This window comes from Canis lupus, chromosome 34 (genome assembly GCF_048164855.1).
Source record: "Canis lupus baileyi chromosome 34, mCanLup2.hap1, whole genome shotgun sequence".
NCBI lineage: Eukaryota > Metazoa > Chordata > Mammalia > Carnivora > Canidae > Canis > Canis lupus.
The window spans coordinates 4,813,012-4,832,755 of record NC_132871.1 but is presented as its reverse complement, the minus strand read 5'-3'; the positions used below and the strand labels follow the sequence as shown (position 1 = coordinate 4,832,755).

The following is a 19,744-nucleotide window of genomic DNA, read 5'->3' as shown; positions in this document are numbered from 1 at the left end:
AATTTCCATAAATTTAATAACATTTAGCATAGCACTTCATAAACTGAACTGTGAAATCCTTGAAAGCAAGCAATGCTCTACTATATAGTTTCTGTCATCCCCACACACACACACACAAAAATCAATGAACACAAGTTAATATCTGATTATGTATATCCTAGTTTCCTAAGTACATTCCTGTTAAATATGTGAGACCCTTTAAAGAGCTATATACAATAAAGATATTAGGATGAGATCATTTGGCACTCTTGTTCAAAAGCAGAAAGATGAGGAAGGGAAGAGATAATTATAAATATTCATTACTAGGTATTTTTAAAATACAAAATTTTAAAAAATAATTACTCTTACATATTAACATGGAAAAAAAAATCACAGAATATCCTAAGTATTCCAACTCTTCATCACACTATGCAAGACATACACTGTCCCAATTTAAGTTTTAATTTTAAGATTGTGATAGGTTTAAAAAAAAGGCAGTCTTCAACACACACACACACATACACACACTCACACACTATGTATATATGCCAAAACAGCAAGTATAAAGAATACAGAATACCAGAAATTTGGCTGGGACACAGCAGGTTAGTTTTAGAAGACACAGATACTTCTAGTTCCAGCCTCTCATCTATAAAAAAGGGATGATGATACCTGCCTCAAAGGATACATCTTTCATAATGGCTGATACATAGTACTTTTACAATGTTAGGTTAATTCCAATGACAAGCACTTTTTTAATCTAACGATAACAAAGTCATCCAGTACGATTTCTAAGACGAAAAAGGGCAAGGTTATTTGGACTATTTTACTACACAGAGTTGTTGCAAGGAGCCTGCGGTGTTATTAATACAGAGAGAAAAGGTCTATAAAGTAGTATGCCTGGCACATGGTAATGAGGAATTCCTATGAAAAATTACTACTGCTTACTGTTTATGATTACTTTATAATAATAAAGGGGGGGAAATGCCTTACCTTTAAAAGAGTTTCATAAAAGATAGCTATGACACCATATATGTGCTTAAAACAGGGTGTATCCCATGAAGAAGTGAAAAACATTTGTATTTCTGTATGTTAAGAAAGGAATTCTAACACACTCCAAAGTATGTTATTTGTACTAGAAAATAACTTGTTAATCATATAAGCATTTCATTCAAGTAAAAAAATATGCATGAAGAAATGATATAGCACTGACAGCAATGAATAAAGATGGTTTAAATTCCCAACATCCATCCCTTAACTTAAACCTAAATTCTAAAACTTCTTGCTTGTGGCTTTACATCTGGCAGTGCTATAATGACAAAGGTGCATTATCTTCTCTCTGGCTTATAGAAATAAGATAGGTCAAATATTACTTCTACCTAGGCTCACCAGAGAAAAGATATACACAAGTATACCATATATTTAACAATTAAGTTGAAATATCAAGTTATTTATAATTATTTCTGAGAAAATTGGGAAGTTGCTCAAAGATCTTAAATATGCTAATTTTTAAGTTATTCTACTTACTAATGTAAAATATTTACCACAATTCAGGAAAGCCATATTTTGAAAAGTAAATACTATTGAGGGGAGTGTAAAGATGTCAATTTTCATGAAATAGTACAAAAATCATCACAACTTGCAAAGTATTGACACAAAAGCATGGTGATAGTAAAAGACTTGAGTGACACCTAAAATAAAGGCTCTGTAAGGTACTTCCTAGAGTATTTTTATTAATACCTCAAAAATACTTAAGGACTGTATGTATGCACTAACTTGAAGCTTACAAGATACTGATATATATTTATTTTTCATTGATTCAAAGTCCCCCATTTCTATCACATCTTGCATACCAAAAGTCTGCAATCATTGAACAAAATTATGCTTTAAGAAAAGAATTCTTCTTGATTGTAACTTCCACAGATAAGATTGAACTACTTACGCATGTGACACAGCTGCCTCTTTGCATTCTCTTATGTCATTAATACGCTTATTATAGCTACATGCAAAAAAAAAATTTAGAGCCATGTTAATCTTAATTTCATCAGTAACAGTCAAAACGAGTTAGCCAAATACTAAAAGTCAATTATAAATGACTATTAGCAACAAGAAAAACTAGCCCTCAAACTAGAAGTGCATGGAAGAAATCTACCTCCCTCCTTTCTCGGTCCCTTACAGTACCAGTTAAGTCTTCTTAGAAAAACAGATCTCATATTATATTATATCTAACAAAAAAAAAATAAAGCTCACTATGTAGATCTTGAGTAAATACACCTCATTCAGCCCCCATAAAGACATTAAAATTATACTTCCATTGCAATTAATAGTGGTTTCTAAAAAATCTCAAGTAATAACAAAGCTATTTAATGCTATCTCATTAAAAAAAATTCTGAAAGAACATATATTAGGTCAGCAACACTAGTGAATGTTTAGACATACTAGTTTTGTTGTACAAAAAACTGGGGTGGGAAAGCATATGACTACTTTAAACTAAAACAGGACACCAACATCAAAAAGTTTAAAGGTAACATCTGAAAAATAAGTGCTAATAAATGTTATTTTCGTAACTACTACATACAAAAACTGAAAATTCCTATAATGTTAAAGAAAAACTATATTCCTAAAAAAAAAAAAAAAAAAAAAAAAAAAACTATATTCCTGACAACCTGGCTAAAACCAGTTATACCAAAAACTTCAACTTCTAAATTAAATACTCTTAAGATTTATATGTTCTTTGAGCAAATGTCCAAAATACACTAATTCTGTAATCACTGTCCTTTACAATTAAGAAGCTTTTATACTTAATGATCTGACTTGTAACTACTGCTAAGTCATATTTTAAATTGATCACTCATGATTGAATAAAAAATTAACAATTTCCAACTTTAAATAAGATTCTTAACTGGTAAATTTATTAGAAAAGCATAACAAAAAAAAAGGGAAAGAAAAGTGTAACAAAAAGACAGTCTCATGATGCCATGAAGCGTATGTGTATCATAAATAACATAAGCTTGCTCAATATATAGACCACCTGGTTCTAAATGCTTATAATTTATATATAAATATGATTTCACAGAGACGTTATCAATATGGTAAGACACAATACAAGTTTCAGGATTTTCAATCTGAATTAATTAGAAAATGAAAAATCAATTAGAAAATATCCCAAAAGACAGGGGGTAGTTGCAGGTACTCTAGCATCTAAAATAAAAGCCACATAAGAGTTGGAAAGTACACGGGGCACTAGACCTCAGTTTATGACTAAGAATGTCAGAAACACCCATGCTGACAGAAATCAGAATAGTCACTTGAGAAGGGGATTGATGGATGGGAGATGGAGCGTGGCAGCAGTGACCCAGAAGGGTGCAAATCAATTTTCTAGGGATAATGGAAATGTTCTATATCTTGATCTAGGAAATCAACAACAGTATTCATATGCAAAGTTGTTGAGTTATACACCTAAAATTTATGCATTTTTCTGTCTGTAAATTTTACTTCAAAATTACTAGGGAAACAAAAAGCAGATTCCATTAACCTCTTCAAGATATAGATATAGGAAATACAAGTCAGGAATGATGTCCAGGCTTTTAATTCACATCACAGAGTAATTCTTACACTAAAATTTGAGGCTTAAGTTGATAGTCTTAAACAAGACTATCAAGTTGATAGTCTTTATTGACTAACAGATGCTTTGTATCAATTTCATCAAGACGTTTCCAAACTGGATATGAAGTAAATCTAGGTAAACTTCATTTCTACCTCAGCTAAAAAACAAAACATAATTATTTGACATTCTCAGGTACAGGGGGTCCCAGAATATTTTAGATGCTTCTAATTTCAAAAGATTTCAAAATTGCCACCAAGTCTGAGCTCAGCCTGACTTCTATACAACAGCTACAGAACCTCAAGTGGAAAGAAATGCAGGCATTAAAAATTTCAAGAAAAAAAAAAAAAAAAAAAAAAAAAAAAAATTTCAAGGACACGAATTTGTATGAACTGTTTGCTTTACAGGGAATGAATATAAATGAGTCACTTGGAACATCTTATTAAAAGGAACCGTGATTTCTCTTGTGCAGTGGTCTGAGTTCTATAATTGCTGTAATTAATTTAAAGAGGAGCTTTTGACTGATTCACATACTTAATTTTAAATAGCACTTATAAAAATGTCAAAACTCTAAAATGTATATGGTGCTTTTAGCAATACTTATGTCTAAACCCATATCATGATTTGAAAAAGAGGAGACATCTTCTCTATCCTAGAATGAAAATTTTGAAAAGGCAGAAACACTAGAAACTTTAATCTACAAAGTTACCTATAAAATTATGAATATTACCATAACAGGACAATTGTTAAAAACAACTTGCTATGGCCAGTAGGAAAGTACAGGTGATCACCACATGATCCTTCTCTATCACCAAACTTCAATAAAAATAATCTGCTCACTACCCTTCTCCAAAAAAAATAAAAGACAAGATAAATGAAAATGTCATACCCTCGTATGTTTACAAATAAGTCTTCTGCAGCTTTATGAATGTGGAAAACTTCATCCCGAAAGAGAGAGAGGCAAGAGCTACTTTGAAGAGCTAGCTTCCAAAGGTTCAAAGCTGTCGCATCAGTATTTAGAATCCCATGGCACAAAATGAAGCCAACTTTAAAGAAACAGAAGTAAATACAAATATAAAAGTATTCCAAAATTGAAATCTTTCAGTTACAAAGTTGCTTTCAAAAATTTCAGAAATATAAACATAATCACTAAATTGAGGATTTCAAGTGACAGGCAATAATTCATATACATAAAGATGGCAACATGTTTCTCTCAATCTTCTGTATACTGCAAAATCAGTTCTTTGAACCCACACTGATGAGAAAAGGAAATGTTGCTTCTGGGTTGTATAAGTCATTTTAATAAATGAATATATTTATTTATAAAATCTTTATATTTTAAACAAAAGATCAGAAGTTACTAATTAACACATAACTTGCTAATCGTTACAACTGTTAAAATAACTGAAAAATAAGGCTAATCTACTTTTCTAAATCACCAGAAGAGATGTAATGGCATCTCGTATTTTCATAGCAATTCATAGTTTACCAAATAAGTTCCACGTATATTATCTCACATGATTCTGCGGAGAAGATAAAACAGATGGTATCTTTTTCTTTCATAGTTGAAAAAATGAGGGTTCAAGGACTTACATAAAGTTATATTATTAACATGTTAGAGCTAGAGTTAGCCTCAAGTATTTACCCTATGCTGCTCTCTAGTATATGAATTCAGGTAACTCTTTCATCTTTTGTTATCTACTTTGGAAACCCTACACAAATGTATAATCATATATATGTTTGTGAGCGCTCTCTCTAGCCCTCTGAACTAGGCCACAAAACCTCAACTGTCATTCATTCAACGTCTACTCAGTGCGGGCTATACACAAAGTACTATACTGGGCCAGTTACAAATCAACCGTATTTCCCATGAAATCTCGCTAGGATTCTCAGTAGTCACTCCCACCTTTAAACAAACTCCTGAATCATTAACATACAACTTGCCATTTATCTTTTTATTTTTAGCTCAAGAACCTTCCTTTAACAGAGTTACTACACAAGCAAGTTAACTTTAAAAGAAAAAAAAAAAAGATTTTATTTATTTATTCATGAGAGACCCAGAGAGAGAGAGAGGCAGAGACACAGGCAGAGGGAGAAGCAGGCTCCCTGCAGGGAACCTGATGTGGGACTCGATCCTGGGACCCAGGGGTCATGCCCTGAGCCAAAGGCAGACACTCAACCCCTGAGCCACCTGGACAGCCCCAAAGGTTAACTTTTTAAGTTACGTAGACATATTTTTAATGCAAGAGGACCCCTAAACACAAGCCAATTATACGACCTGGTACACAACCAAAGACAGAGAACACATGCATGGAAATTTAAAGAATCCTTATGAGAAATTGTAAAAGATTCTTTCCTTATATAATGACTTTTTACTCTAAAACCCTGAGTAAAAAGAGATTTCACCTAGTGTCTTATACCTTGTGGAATACTTAGATTCACAAAATTGCTGCTGATAATTTAACATTTCTCTAAAAATATTAGCAGTTATACTATGTGTTACCATGTTTTATTTTTTAAGATATGGATTACCTCTGAATTTAGTGTATCTATTTGTTTATGATAGAATCAAAAAAAGTAAATTAATTTAAGATTGCCCAGATCAGGATAGTTTTTGTTTGTTTGTTTTGTTTTTAAGATTTTACTTATTTACTCATGAGAAACAGAGAGAGTAAGAGGCAGAGACACAGGCAGAGGGAGAAGCAGACTCCATGCAGGGAGCCTGATGTGGGACTCGATCCCGGGTCTCCAGGATCATGCCCTGGGCTGAAGACAGCGCTAAATCGCTGAGCTACCCAGGCTGCCCCAGGATAGTTTATTAAATCACATTTTACCCATCTTTCCCCACCAAGGTCCCAATAAAAGAACTGAACATTTTTTTTCATTTTTTAAGCCACAAAATTGTTGGAAAACAAGATAAAAGACCAATACTAGACAAGAAAGTTGGAGAAAATCTTTTAAGAAAGAATCAACTATCAATTTAAAAAGAAACAGAAATTAGTAACACAAAACTCTAGAAATGAAAAAGAAATCTTTTCCAAGGAGTCCTTCTGAGTGCAACCAATATAGTAAGAACAACAGGGTAAGTTATTTTATAACTGCATTCCAAAAAGCTGGGTCTTCAACATTCCAGACTCTCAGTAACTCTTGGCCCCAGGTTACAATCTAGACCTGTGATCCTCAAACTTTAGCTTGTATCAGCACTGGAAAGGCTTATTAAATCACACTGCCACGATCCATTTACAGTCTATGTTGGTAGGTCTAGGCCGACATCAAGATTCTGTGTATCTAACAAGCTCCTAGGTGATGCTGCTGACCCAGGGACCACACTTTGAACTAATCTAAAGCAAAGTGCTAAAGAAAGTAGACTATCTTCTACAGAAAAAGTCCTACTATGAATATCAGGGTCAAAAAAGCACTGAGTTGGAGGTAATTCTTAACCTCTGTTAACTCTACTCAAGGCTCAGCAAAGCTCAGAGTTAACACTTTCCATACTTCAGCAACTGTTATCATACCAAATCTATCTGCCTTATATATGACCCTGTGTAGCCTGCCTTCTGACCCACATCCCTGCCCATCGTACAGAGCCTTGAAATCAGCATTCCTGTATAGCCTGGGGGAACTAGTGCTATTAATTCTAGAAGTCACCCATGCCACCTAATTCTACTAATCACCTCTGTTCTACAACCATACTTCCATAAACATGAACAATCAGGGATCAGGATACATTTAAGCAAAATCAACACTTTGAAAGCTGTCTTTTGAATCAACCAAGAGGCAAAGAATGAAAATCTTAATTATCATAATGGAAGAAAATATAAGTATCAAAAAAATGATCAATGTGAAAAATATAATTAATAAAAATGACTAAGGAGGGGCAACTGGATGGTTAAGCATCCAACTCTTGATTTTGGCTCAAGTCATTATCTCAGGGTGGTGGGATCAAGTCTCATGACAGGTTTCACACTGAGTCCCTCTGTTTGAGATTCTCTCTCTCTCTCCCCCTGCCCCACCCCGCCACTCGTGTGTGCACACTCAGAAAGAAAGAAAGAAAGAAAGAAAGAAAGAAAGAAAGAAAGAAAGAAAGAAGGAAAACCTTATTTTTTTAAAAAAAAAAGGCTAAGGATAGGGAGTATGTCCTAAATTACTTTTCTTTCATAATAAAAACAGTGCTATTCAAAATGACAGGGCATACTGAGATTAAGTAAAGAAAACGAGTATTTAGAAATTTTCATAAAAATTTGACATTTATAGTAGAAATCTAGTAACAATCTATTAGACCAATCTAGTAATTAAAAATGTGGATTTTGGGATCCCTGGGTGGCGCAGCGGTTTGGCGCCTGCCTTTGGCCCAGGGCGCGATCCTGGAGACCCAGGATCGAATCCCATGTCGGGCTCCCAGTGCTTGGAGCCTGCTTCTCCCTCTGCCTATGTCTCTGCCTTTCTCTCTCCCTGTGTGACTATCATAAATAAATAAAAATTAAAAAAAAAAATACCTTTAAAAAAAAAATGTGGATTTTTTTAAAGATTCTATTTATTTACTCATGAGAGACACAGAGAGAGAAGCAGACACACAACACAGGAAGAGGGAGAAGCAAGCTCCATGCAGGGAGCCTGATGTGGGACTGGATCCTAGGACCCCGGGATCACAACCCAAACTGAAGGCAGATGCTCAACCACTGAGCCACCCCTAAAAATGTGAGCTTTTCTTTTGTATCTTTATTACTTTATTTCTGGTAACTTTAGTAATTCACTTTCAGTTATTAGTTTAGTCATTCATATTTTATGTAAGTATCAATCTAAAAATTTGTTTAAAAAAAAACCTGATCCTTCACTATAATTTGAGGCATAATAAAAAAATCAACAAATACTGCCTAACAGTGAAAAAATCAAGAAACAAGAACTAGAGAAAGTAAAAAACACAAACTGCTTAAAATCATTCCCCTCTGCCACTGGACCGGGGGGTGATACAAGCAGCTGTATTATAGCAATTCTCATTCTCTATTTTATCTGTGTGTCACCATGTCTATTTCCCCGAAAATCTGTGAACTTTTCAGGAGCACAAGAAATTTTATCCTCCATGCATCTAACTGCCAACCATGAACCGCTATTATATGTACTGAAGTAAATCAAAACCAAAAACATTAAGTGAATAAACAAAATATTTTTTAAAATCCTTAAAAACAAAACAAAAATGTAGTTTTGACAGCTATACTGAGAGGCAACATAATACACCATGAGCCCTGGCATTAGCCTGGGTTCTTATTTTGCCTTTATCGCTTATCACGTATGTGAATTAAGCTTTAGATTCCTTATCTATAAAAGAAACGATCTATCTTGACAGGGTCATAAAAGAACTGAATGAAGTAACGCACAGAGAAGGCGCAGGACAGTGCTTAGCATAGAAGTAATCCATGTTACCTGTTATTTTTCTCTAAAAACTTAAAACCTGAGGGGTAATTACAAAACTAATTTTACTTACAGATTATCCATTTTTCCATTGCATCCAAAGAAAGATATTCACAAGGCATCTTAAAAAGAGAAGATACAAAAAAAAAAAAAAAAAATCTGTGATTAAAAGAATTTCTAAAAACACAAATCCTATACCGAGTTACACTCCTTTTTTTCCTCCTAAAAATTCTTACTACTCAATAGTTGGCTCAAATACCACCATGACATATTTGAAAAGCTAGATAATAGTTTTATAACTTATATTTAAATGTGCAGTTATAAAGGACAATAAGAGCTGTGCCCCTTTCATATTTACACTCCCTGAAACCTCCCTTAAATTAATACTCCTGCTTGTCTTCAATTTGGTAAATGACAACTTCCAAATTTCCTATTTCAGAGTTTGCAGTATTCCAAAAGATAATATTTTAATCAAGTTAAAAAAGATTAATGTACATAGATGTTCACTGTCTCACCCAAATCAGTAATTATGTGTGTACTCTCCACCTGCAGAACATCTTTGTTCACAGGGAAAAGATTAAACAACACGAGGGTTAGGAGTGCCAAAACCCCCTCCCTGCGCAGCTGAAAATTCACACAGAACTTCTGACTCCCAAAGACGTATCTACTAATGGCCTACTATTGACCAGAAGCCCTACCAATAACACAAAGTCAATTAACATATATTTTGCATGTTAATACACATTATATAATGTACTCTTACAGTAAATTAAGCTACAGAAAAGAAAATGTTATTAAGAAAATCTTAAGGAAGAGAAAATACGGTATTTATGAAAAAGAAAAAACCCAAATGTAAGTAGACCCACACACTTCAAACTTGTGTTGTTCAAGGGTCAACTTTGTGAAAGAATTAGTAATGATTTTCTCGGGTTGGTGAAGATTGAGATTTTTTTTTTTTCTTTAAAACTTTCTGCTTTTTCCAAATTTTCTACCATAACAGAACAAAACATTTAAATTAGTGTAAGAAAATACTTACACTAATTGTATTAACTCAGCATCAGAATTTAGAAATAAAACTCAACAGTAGGACTTAATGAACATTTAGCAAATTTCACTGATGAGCTAATATCAATTAGAAGAAAAACTGCAACAATACTGTAAAACTTATGTTATTTTAAAAATCAACTTTACTATTTTCATTTGAAAAGGGAAAAATAGAACCATACAGTGTCAGACTGTGCAGGATTAAGCATTGTACTAGGTGCACTGATGAGACTCAATAATTGGGCATTTCTCCACTGGTCAGCTGAAAGATTCCTTCGAGGATACACCATCTGAAGAGAAATCAGTGCATCTGAAAGAGACTAAAATAGGAAAAAAGGAAGTTGAGGAATAACATTTTCCTTTCTCATTTAAATTTCAGCTACAACTGCTGTGTGTTTCTAAAACTGTACCATCCTAAAACAACAAAGCCTAATCACAACTATGCTCCGTAAAATATTTGAGAGGGTCTGGCAATCTCCTTTAGAATTTTTTTTTTAACTTCATAAAAGCAAAATAGATTCTGCATTCCTGGGCAAGAGCTTAACTCAGGAAATCATGTTACTTCCTTAGAAGTTAAAATGTTTGGCAATCTTGAGATACTTATTTCAAAAGGGGTAGGAAACCTAGTGTCATTCTTTTGTACTCTGATAATTTTCACTGAAATAACAGAACATTAGGGTTATATGACTAAGTGTTAAGAGAGCCCAACTTATTTCATATTTCTCCAAAGAATGCCTTATAAAAAAATGTACTCTATCTTAACAAATTGCTTAACTTCTTTCTGCCTCTTGGTTTGTTAACTACAGCTTTATCATCAAGATACTCAATGTTTCTTCTCATCTGCTTCTTGTTTGCTTTTAACTGTGCTTTGGTACTCATCTCTGCTTCCTAAAACTTCTGTATAAGAGTGATTCTTTAATCTGGCTGCCCATGAACTATCATGGGATTTGTTCAGGAAACAGAAAGTTATATAGTTATAACTATATAGTTATATAGTTATAACTATATAGTTATATAGTTATATAGTTTACTATAGCTTAGTAAACTAGAACCTCTGAGAGTAGACTCTAGAAATCTGTATTTTTATTATGCTCTATCAAATGATATTTTTTAAACTAAATTAATTTTAACAAATTCTAGCAAATACAAGATAGACTTTCCACTAAAACTTGGGATACTAGGATGCCTAGGTGGCTCAGTTGGTTAAGCATCTGACTCTTGATTTCAGCTCAGTTCATGATCACAGGGCCATGGGCTTGAGCCCTCTATCAGGCTCTGCACTCAGTGCAGTCTGTTTGAGATTTTTCTTTCTCCCTCTCCCTTTGCTCTTCCCCCACTCACACTCTCAAAAAGAAGAAAAAGAAAATCTTAAAACAAAAAACCTGGAATATCATCGTACATCAGAAAAAATCATAATAAGGAAATAAATGGTCTAATCCAACTGTATGATTGTCCTCAAGCAATTTAATAGCCTAGTATATGTGAATGAGTATGGAGAGTTTATTTAAAAAGAGATCCAATCCAATCTCTTTAAAAAGAGATCCCAATCCCTGGGTGGCGCAGTGGTTTAATGCCTGCCTTTGGCCCAGGGCGCGATCCTGGAGACCCGGAATCGAATCCCACGTCGGGCTCCCGGTGCATGGAGCCTGCTTCTCCCTCTGCCTGTGTCTCTGCCTGTCTCTCTCTCTCTCTGTGTGTGACTATCATAAATAAATAAAAATTAAAAAAAAAAAAAAAGAGAGATCCAACCCTTAAGCCTTTAAGGAAATTTTTATCACCTAAGTGGGAAAAAAAAAACAAATTTGAAGTGGATAAATAAAAAAAAGGTCAGACATGATTGGCAAGAAGTCAGACACAGATCCAGAGAAAAAACAAGGGAGAAGTAGGGAAGCTAGTTCAAGGTGAGGAAAAAGAGACAGATGACTAAAATCAGAGACAGATGACTATGATGTGCTCATCAACACTCTGAGGAATCCTGACACTTCCATCTATAAGGATGATTTTTACTTCAAATCTGATGCCATCTATTAGCTTGTAACTAATGATCCAACTAACTTCAAAACATTAGATATATAAATTTGTGGCTATAATACAGCTATGCAAAAATTAAACTGCAAATGCACCTTCAGAATTTTCAGAGGTAAGAAAACTAAAGGAAAATTTTGGCGTTAACAGATGCATACAAAATAGTGTATTATTAAAATGTCTAATTCTCATCATTCAAAAAGAATGAACTAAGGTTCTGAAATCTTGGCTTTTGCTCTGGTTTTGCCATTACTGCCAAATGCCTAATTGTGTCAGTTCTCCAGCGCTCAACTTCCTTACCTATAATGAGGATTTATGAGATACCTATACATTTCCTTCATGTGCTTACGTACACTGAATCAGCCTTAACTGCAGAGAAGCCATAATGGCAAGACTCCTTCGAACAGAAATTTTTTCAATGTATTGTAAAAGACAGACATTCCCAAGTATTTTCACAAAACTCGTCATTTTTTCCTCATTAAAAGGCTTTACGAATTAATATAGCTAAAATTTATCAAATACTATGTATCCAAACACTTTTTATGAAGTAACTCATTGAAACATCCTAACAACCATGAGGCAAGTACCATTACTCCATTTTTACGGATAAGAAAAGTGAGATACAATGAAAACAGTTAAGTAACTTTCCCAATATTACATACTTAATAATCGGCAGCATTGGGATTAGTATCAAGATAGTCTGGTATCAGAGTAGACATTCTCAAATACTAAATTTCACTACCTCTATACCCAATACCAAATGTGAAAACTATAATGAATGATCCCTGAGTCTCCATATACTATTTGGAATCTAACTAATGAGTGCTCCAGTTCACAATTAGATAAAACCATGCCTGCCTACTATTCATATCCCATTTTAATGTTTTTCATAAAAGAAGTTTGTTAACTCTATTCACCCTTATGTCATCTCATATGCCTATTTATTTCTTTATTCATTCATTCTTTGAGAGAGAGAAAGAGAGAGAGCAAGTGTGCATGGGTGGGCAGTGGGGGGTGGGGGCGCAGGAGGCAGAGAATGGGAGAGAATCTTAAGCAGGCTCCATGCTCAGCATGGAACCTGATGTGGAGCTCAATCTCATTACCCTGTATCTCACATGCACATTTAAAAACCAGGTCCTACCTTGCTGTGGGGTACAAATTCTTCCATCATCTTCTTTAAAGGGTTTTCATAATCCACAATCATCTGACCAAGGCGCGGATATTCTCGGTCACTTAAAACAGACATATCAAATATCAGTGAGTTGTTAGCCATCAAACTAAGAACTTCACAAAGATTTGTATAATGGAGGTCTACCTTGCTCCATGGGTCATTTCGTGAGCATAGTTGTATAATCCAATGATTGCCTTCCTTTCTTCAATTCGAGACAGCAGTATCATTAGTGTCGTATAGGTTATGATCAAATCTAAGTAGTTCTTTGTTAAATCAAAGTTTACAGTCTAGAAAACAAAAATCAAGTTTAACTCCTTATTTTGCTAACTTTTAAAGGCACAAAAATCTTCACAGCAGCTACTGAAATCCAATCTATAGTTATTTATTTTATTCCCATTTCTAAAATTCTAATTCCTTTCACCAAAAAACATACCTAAAATTTGGAAGTTACAGATAATAGTTTTGTGTTGGTGACACAATTTTATGGATGAAAAAAAGTTGTTATTGCCTTAATTGGTAACAGTTTAAAAGAATAAACAAAACTAGAATAACAAGGAATATGGAGCCAATCTCACTAAGCAAGAAAAAGAAGTATTAAATAAATAAGTAATAAAAGTCATTCAATAAGTAAATTGTCACCGGAGACATTCTTCACTTTGATTTTCTGTATATAGAAATTGTCTCACCTAAGAAAGATCCCATCAAGTATGTCTTTTACAGAGAAAAATATTATTCACTTAACTTTTTAAAAGACCTACTAAAATAAAATACTAGAATTAAGAACTATTTCCCAATATGTGCAAGACTCATACTCAGTGACAATTAAATAAACAAAAACAGAGAATACATTATAACTTCTTACCTTAAAAAAATGCTACAAAATAAGCCAAATTAACAATGCTAAAATTTCACACACTAGTCATGGAGATTTTTTCTAAAGAAAAATATTCAGTCTCCTTAGTTCTATTAGAAAATCAGAAGAGAACTGGAAACTTTTCTGAAAATAATACTTACAATATCAAAGAAGACTTGGCAAACATCAATAGTATTCAGCAATTCACAAACATGGTCCTAAAAATAAAAGCTGATTTTAATCTTTCACCTATATAAATAATACTGAATTTAGAAAACACATACAAATAAAATACATTTTAATTTTTAGTTCTAAGAATTCTAATGTTATTATCTACAAGTTACAAAGCAATTTATACAATTAACAAACATCATTCTATGTTAAATTTTACATATTAAAATACTTACCTTAAATTCCATAACATCTACAAATGTGAAATAGTACAATGCCAGATTTTTCAGAATCTCTGATTTTTCTTTCTGTAGCTGTGCAAGCTGTTGCTGTAAAAACAAAATCAGAATGCATTATTCATTCAGAACAAAGATATTTAATATTACTACAAACTATCTTCTTTTATGATTACTATATGGAAGCACAAGCTCTTAGAACAACATCTCTAGATGACTAAGGCTTTTTTAAAAAACCAAAATACTTGAGACAGCAATTGCTAAAGTGATCAGCAACTGACAGCGTGAGGCTATAAAACCAATCAAAGCAGATTAGTATCAAACTGTACTACTATTAAGGAAAGTTGGAAAATGTTAGGAAAAAATACAAATGAACTCTTCAAAAAAAATTAAAAACAACTCATGAGCATGAGCACATTACTAGAAGTGAGAGGGGGAAAAAAAGATGAAAAACACTGTAACTTACACTACAAAAAAACAATATGCTTTATAAATTTGGAACTTACCAAAAAGAACATCCAGGCAAAGCCACGTTACGCATGCAAAATAAAATGTAGATACAAACATAAAATACAGTAACGGTTCCCTGACCAGATCCACAAAACACAATAATACATTAAACAAAAGCAAAAAACCACAACAACAAAAAAAAAAGAAATGAGAAAGAAGCAAACCTAGAGTTAAGACACAGGTAAACATGAAAGAGGGAAATGTGAATATAAAAGATAAATATTATTCAATCAGCTGTATTATTAAATTTACAGAAGTACTAAGTTTTCTTTTTAAAACTATTGATAATTCTGAAAGAATCCAGGTAATAACTTAATGCCCTGTATCCTAAGATTTACAGAATTCCAGTAAACTTTTTAGAACCTTTGGTCCTGAGTGCAGTCTACAGAATAGCAACTCCACACCATTTAGGAGCTTATTAGAAAAGCAGATTCTCAGGCCCACAGATCTACTGAATCAGAATTAGCCTTTTAACAAAATACCCAAGTGATCTGAATGTACATCAAGTGCCTGAGAATCTCTTGTCTAGAATATGAGAAAACTAGAAAATATGGGAAAGTGGCTTGAAATAACAATCTGGCTATCAAAATCCATAGTGTTGAAGCTCTCAGGCAGTTCTTACTTCTACAGGACGGCCGGGGGGAAAGATGCCTCTGCATAATCGAATTGAACCATCATGAAAAGCCAGAAAATTACAGCACTGCGTCTATCATCAAGGGAAGATCTTAAAAACTGTAACAAGAGTATTTAAAACAGCAAGCACAGCAGTCCGGAAGACCAGCTAATACAAGGTAAACTACCCTGAAGACTGCAGTCCCTGAAGACATTTAAAGAATTATGTTGAGAAAACACGTGTAAATGAAGTACCTCATTACTTCCCCTAAATGCCAGACTTACTGAAGGGTATTCTTACAGTGACGTGTAATTGTCTTTAGCTTTGTCTATGAGAGTAACGGACTTTATTTTGAACAATATACGTTTCAAAACAATTCCATGTTCATATGCACGTTTTTAGTCATCACCACTCGTACGTAACATCAAGCAGATACTTAATTAAAAATGATTCTATTTCTGGGGGGTGGTAGATGGTCAAAATGCGTGAAGGGGAGTGGGAGGTACAGGCTTCCGGTTATGAGTCAGTCACGAGAACAAAAGTCCAGCACGAGGAATACAGTCAAGGGTGTTACAGCAGCACTGCAGGTAACAGATGGGAGCCACCCTGGTGGTGAGCACAGCATTAACACGTAAACTTGTGGAATCACTACGTTACACACCTGAAACAAATGTGACGTCGAGTGCCAATTATACTTTAATTAAAGATAATGTTTAAAAGATTATATTTCCTCAGATTATACTACTTTTACCTTGGTTCAACATTAAACATATATGATTTATGTCTTAGTTCTTTTTCTTTTCAGTAGCTTAAATTTGAGTTTTGAAATAGGTGAAAGTAGACTCATAATAAGAAGCAAGAATATAATTCAGTTGCTACTGAGCTTAATTATTAATAGTACCTCCTTTCAATTTCAGCATCTTAGTTTAGACAAGAAAAGACACAGTCACCATCTCATTATGGCTTTAATGATCTTTTATACAAACCTCATTTTACATACTGAGAAACTGATGCACATAGAATGTAAAAGGCCTATCCTGACATTATATAACTACTTCATGGCAGGGCAAGGATTAGAAATTTCATTCCCTTTTTCCTAATAAAATGAATATTCTTTCTACCATTCTGCATGCCCACCAATTTCCCTTTTTAATAAAATCTCATCGTGGTCTAAATTTCTCATTCCCTTTTATTTTCCCCAAACCATATGTACCTAGCTTCTATAGTGACTAAAAGAAATGCACTCAACTAATGAAATGTCTGAATTCAAAACAGTCACGTTTTCAAGATCCTACACAATTTGGTCCTAAATTTAATTTACCTTTTCAATCTAAAATTTCCCCTAGAGGGCAGCCCGGGTGGCTCAGCAGTTTAGCGCCTGCCTTCAGCCCAGGGTGTAATCCTGGAGATGGGGATCAAGTCCCACATCAGGCTTCCTGCATGGAGCCTGCTTCTCCCTCTGCCTGCCTGTCCCTGTCTCTCTCTCTCTCTCTCTCTCTCTCTCTCTCTGTCTCATGAATAAATAAAATCTTTTAAAAATAAATAATAAAATTTCCCCTACATTCATTCATTCACACACAGTAGCCAAAACAAACTACACACTATTTTCTATACACATCTCATGTTTTGTTATTGTTTCTTCAACTAAGTCATCCAAATCCCACTCCTCCAAATCACTCAGTTTAAATGTTAACTGTTTTCAAGAAACCATCCCTGAGGGCACCTGGGTGGCTCAGTCGGTTAAGTATCTGACTCTTGATTTAGGCTCAGGTCATGATCTCTGGGTTATGGGATCTTGGTCCTTTGTCAGGCTCCACACTCAGGGCAGAATTTGCTCCAGATTTTCTTTCTCTGCTCCCAACCCCTGCTCGTGTGGGTGCGCACGCTCTCTCCTCAATCTCTCTCTCTCTCATAAGTAAATAAATAAATGAAAAAATAAATAAATAAATAAATAAATGAATGAACGAATAAAATCTTTAAAAAAAAAAAAATCCCTGATTAAACTTCTTCCCTGAAGCAAACATCTCTGTCCTCTAAGTGTGTATAATTTCTAATAATACCAGTTTTTACCTTGTATCTCAGTGTCTCCCACACTACAAGACACTGTACCAAAAATATCTTCAATCTCCATAGCCCATATCCTATAGCTCTGCATATAAGAAAGTATCCAATATATACATTTATCAGGAGTGATTTTGACAAATTAAAAAGCCTTTTATGTCAACAACAGATGGCAGGTTTGGGTGTTTTGTAAGAAAGCCTACCTCTTATGCAACCATGACTCAATAACTTCACATCTCAGAGCCTATTACCCTAATCATAAGCCAAAATAATGTACATGAGAACATCTGACACTGCCTGACACCCAGAAGCTACCCATTAGATATTAGGTGAATAACAAAGGGGGCTCACAGACCACTTCTTCAAAACAAGCAAAAATAAAGCTATTTTAAATAATCCCAATCCCACTTACAGTACTTCTAATAAGAGTTGATATTAAGTAAGCATGAACTCCTTGCCAGACTTTGTTCCAAATATTCTACAAGTATTTCACTCAATCCTCTCAATTATGTTCCCTCTTTAATGAAAATAAATTCCATAAAGCCATGCATTAAAGAGTTGAATTATAACAAAGAACAAAAGTATCTACAATTTTCAGACTTCCACCACAAAAAAAATGTTACCTTTTAGTTCTTAAAGTGAAGGAGAGTAGATACTACTAAAAAGTACTTAATTTTAGGTTCAACATTCAGAACAAGGTTTATTTAATTCATCACCTCATTGTTTTTATAGAAAACAAAAAGCTGGAAATAGTTTAAGTAAATTAGCAAATTGTTTGATGTTACAGAACATTAGAAAACTACAATTTTGAGAATAATTCATGAATTTCATTAATACTTTAAAAGCATATCATAGGGGGCATCCCTGGGTGGCTCAGCGGTTTAGCGCCTGCCTTCCGCCCAGGGCATGATCCTGGAGTCCCGGGATCAAGTCCCATGTCCGGCTTCCTGCATGGAGCCTGCTTCTCCCTCTGCCTGTGTCTCTGCCTCTCTGTGTCTTTCATGAATAAATAAAATCTTTTTAAAAAATGAATAAATAAATATAAGCACCATCATAGATCTATAAATTAACTATATACATTGGCAAAATATTTGTACAATGCTTTCCTTAAACTTTCATTTCAAACTATGGGTCATATTCTTAACTTTCAAGTAAAATATGTAAAAATTGAAAATAAAAAGGATAAAGATTAGCCATGCAGATTATATCTTTGCCCTGAAAAATCCTGGTAATCAATCTTTGCCAAATTAAGAAGCATTTTCCACACAAAGTAAAAACTTGAAATGTGTGTGATATTTACTTGTTTTCTTTTTCAAAGAAAAACTACTGGCAACTTACAATAATGGAACCAATGCCTAAGCAACTCACTGATTTTCAAGATAGATAAATGTGGCTATTGTTCTTTATTCACCTGTGTCAATTACTACCTTCTTTCATTATCAAAATTGCTTATACATAATATTTTTCTTGATCTAAATTATGCTAGTATTTTGTTCCTCTTAAAAAATAACCAAGTACAGAAGTTTGGTCTCAGGGAATGCTTTCTGCAGTTTCTTGGTAAGATACTCTACTCTAAAGCAGGTTTTTAAAAATATGAGTTCCAAGAAGCTACTTGGGTACATCTCTTTTAAGGAACTGTCAGCTTCCCACCCTCATCAACTCTCTGCTAGCCCACTACACTAGCCTCCGAACTGGTCTCCAGACTTCATCTCTTGCCTCTTCAGTCTTCACATAGAAGCAGGAGAGTGCAAATTTTAAAGCAATATACTACCTCAAGGGCGGCCTGGGTGGCTCAGAGGTTTAGCGCCGCCTTCAGCCCAGGGCCTGATCCTGGAGACCCTGGATCGAGTCCCACGTCAGGTTCCCTGCACAGAGTCTGCGTCTCCCTCTGCCTGTGTCTCTGCCTCTCTCTCTGTGTCTCTCATGAATCAATAAATAAAATCTTAAAAAAAAAAAAATACTACCTCAAAAAACTGATTCCAATAATAGTTATGCAAGATATTGATACTGGGTGAAGAATATATGGGCACTCCGCACTATTTCTGCAAATTTTTAAAGTCTAATACCA

At 34.2% G+C, this 19,744-nt stretch overlaps 1 protein-coding gene across 4 annotated transcripts in view; it reads right to left on the bottom strand.

Moving 5' to 3' along the window:
* The window catches only part of NCKAP1 (NCK associated protein 1), a 103,354-nt gene that overhangs the window by 52,383 nt on the left and 31,227 nt on the right, over positions 1-19,744 (bottom strand). For 2 of the 4 annotated variants that reach the window (XM_072811172.1, XM_072811169.1), the window contains 8 exons: positions 14,493-14,579; positions 14,247-14,303; positions 13,377-13,519; positions 13,203-13,293; positions 10,219-10,356; positions 9,066-9,114; positions 4,473-4,629; positions 1,922-1,978 (listed from right to left, as the gene is read on the bottom strand). In XM_072811172.1, coding sequence (XP_072667273.1) covers positions 1,922-1,978; positions 4,473-4,629; positions 9,066-9,114; positions 10,219-10,356; positions 13,203-13,293; positions 13,377-13,519; positions 14,247-14,303; positions 14,493-14,579 — 779 coding nt within the window. Of the gene's footprint in view, positions 1-1,921; positions 1,979-4,472; positions 4,630-9,065; positions 9,115-10,218; positions 10,357-13,202; positions 13,294-13,376; positions 13,520-14,246; positions 14,304-14,492; positions 14,586-19,744 lie in introns of all 4 variants that reach the window. The other 2 variants (XM_072811171.1, XM_072811168.1) reach the window with 1 other exon arrangement.